Genomic DNA, 2,617 nt, shown 5'->3' with positions numbered 1-2,617 from the left:
TGTGGGCTCTGTCACTCCTTACTGATGAAATGAAGTATTGAAACAAGAGCAATTGGAAAAGGAGAGGGGGCTCAGACGCTTGTAGTCTCCTGGCGTGGAATACATCAGTTCAAATCTAATTCAGGTGGCTGAAACAGCTGAACTAGGGTTTCCTTAAGCAAGTACTTTACTCAAAGGCTGCTTCTGAAAAAGGATCCAGTGAGTCTCCGAATTGCAGGGAAGAGTGTCACAACTGCAAATCCCAAAAGAAGCGAGCCTCTTCTCAGCAGCCTAGACTTAGTGCTTCATTCACAGACCTCAAGCTAGACTGAGAAGAAAGTCTTTCTCCTAGATGGCTTGATCAATCCCCAGGTTGGTGCGCTACCCAATGCAGCTCCCACCTGAGATGCCAAGCTTCCACCCATGCTTTCTGCTGTGCGTGAGAGTCTAAAACTGTGAATGCTGTGTGGTTCCCCCTGCCCTTTTAGTAGGCCTGGTCCAGACACACAACAAAAAGGTTTCATCAGCACAATGCTGTGTACTGAAGTTATTGCACCTGATAAATTTAAGCGAGTTCAATTCTCCGTTGCATACACAGGTCACAGACCACACTACTTCAAAGCCTCTATTCTTTTCTCATATGGTATCCAGGCCAAAACATGTCAAATTTTAGTGCACTTTTACAATTAATGCTTTCTGTCTGAACTTAGTTGGAAGTGTTTGGGACAGCAGTTTCTGGATCTGATTGGATTTTTGCCATTTGCAAAGCACTAGCTCTAAGAGTAGGAGGGTACCATATATGACTTTTCATTCTTCCTGTTCTACTTCACATGTGCAAACTGACATCTCGCAGGAAATGAACTGTTCCTGGCATCCCTTGGGTACTTGCCTACAAGACACATCCAGTACAAGCAGAGCTGAAAGGAAGACTCTGAGAGGGATGTGTCTCACTGAATGAGAATTTTTACAATGCAGGAGAGAGCATCTGAGCATGTCACCTTGGGCCCTCCTTATGGTCAGTGGAGAAATAACTGATGTAGTCAGGGGGATACACAGAGCAACTCTTCTCAACCTGACGTATGCACCTATGTGTAGTTGGATAAATAACACCCCAAAGCCCACTGGCTATGGTGGGAGCACAACCAACTAGCTCAGAAGCAGACATCTGAATTTAAACGAGATGAACCCCTTGGGCTGCCCTTAAAACTTTTCAAGCCATTAAAACTAGACTTGGCCTTTTTAAACCCAAACGCTGCGATCTGACATTTGTTTATACATTAATGACATTCGTGTAATCAACGGAGTTCACTCTCACTAGCGTTACCTGGTAAGCATGGTCCGTGTGTACGAGGTAGAGGTTGGTAGGAGCTGAGCGGCTCAGAGGTGTCATCAATTTAGTCTCAGTTTTGGCACAGGAAGTTTCCGGACGGATTGCATCTTGGGCGGGAAAGGAAGGAGAAGATGCTAAAGATGGAGAGACTGGGGAAAGACTGCTTAATCCATCAGCTACTGAGTCCGTGTTGAGCCTGATTTCTGTATAGTAAAAATCTTCCTCTCCATCACTGTAGTCAGACTCTCCTATACGTCTGTATCAAGACAAAGAATGAAGGACTGATTTAATGAAACCAAGAACACCAAGGTAAATTTTAAGTTCTAGATGCATGAGCAAATACATTCATACTGTCAATAAATTAATATTCCCAGTTTCAACCCTACCTACTTTATCAGCATTCTGGCTGCAGGGAAGGGGAGCGGAAAAGAAAATAATCTAGTCTAAAGGGAAAAGAAGCAGGAATTAGATTTTTTTTCCTCTGTGTGTTATTCTTGCCTAATTCTTTGACCTTGGAGTAGATGTTTAACTTCTATGCTTCAGCTTAAATATCAGCTTCTCACTCCTAACTGTTGAAGCTAACAAGCATCTCAATGCACTTTGACTTCAGAAATGACAGAGCAGCCACAGAAGGACAGGTAAAGATAACAAACAAGGGCAAGATATAGTTCACTAATGTAACAGCAAACGACATGTAATCTTATCATAGGTTACTTAATTAAACCAAATATAGTTATGGCCACGGTTCACTGTAACTTTCCTTGGCATAACCGAAGAAGCTGCTAGAAAACAGTCTCACCGTGCAACTCACCCAGACACAGGTAGAGAAAGGACACATAAAGGCTGGCTTGCTAGTGCTGGACTTTCTGGTCCTACTCCCTAGATGCAGACTTACTGAAGGAGAAGATGTAAAAGGCTTAAGTTCCCCTGCATGTCCTGGCACTATCTGCTGCGTGTTTGAGCACAAGTGCTGGGAGCCAAGCAGCCCAGTCAAAGTAGTCACTCCCAGTAGGCTACGTGTTATCTTGAAGTCCCAAACAAACCACTGGTTTAGCACATTCACAATCCACATGCTGTACAGATGTAACTCACAGCTCATACATGTGTATTTTCTCCTGAATCTTCCATACGGGAAATCCGAGAGCCCTAAGCATCCTCCTGCCTGCATCATCAGGGGCATCCTTTTCCAGGCATGCACCCCAAAACCGAGCCCCTAGCCAGTTCCTCAGCCTGCTTTTCTGTATACCTCTACCTGTGGTTCTCTCGCTACCTTATTCAATAGAACTTGTTGAGAGAGCATGGGTTCAG

General features: G+C 44.2%; 1 protein-coding gene across 1 annotated transcript in view; it reads right to left on the bottom strand.

Moving 5' to 3' along the window:
- The window catches only part of ZNF704 (zinc finger protein 704), a 73,066-nt gene that overhangs the window by 11,713 nt on the left and 58,736 nt on the right, over positions 1–2,617 (bottom strand). The window contains exon 5 of the mRNA XM_009634472.2: positions 1,304–1,565. Coding sequence (XP_009632767.1) covers positions 1,304–1,565 — 262 coding nt within the window. The remainder of the gene's footprint in view (positions 1–1,303; positions 1,566–2,617) is intronic.

This window comes from Egretta garzetta, unplaced genomic scaffold, assembly GCF_000687185.1.
Source record: "Egretta garzetta isolate BGI_Z169 unplaced genomic scaffold, ASM68718v1 scaffold251, whole genome shotgun sequence".
Lineage (NCBI taxonomy): Eukaryota > Metazoa > Chordata > Aves > Pelecaniformes > Ardeidae > Egretta > Egretta garzetta.
The sequence above is the reverse complement of the archived record's forward strand: the minus strand, read 5'-3'. Positions and strand labels throughout refer to the sequence as shown.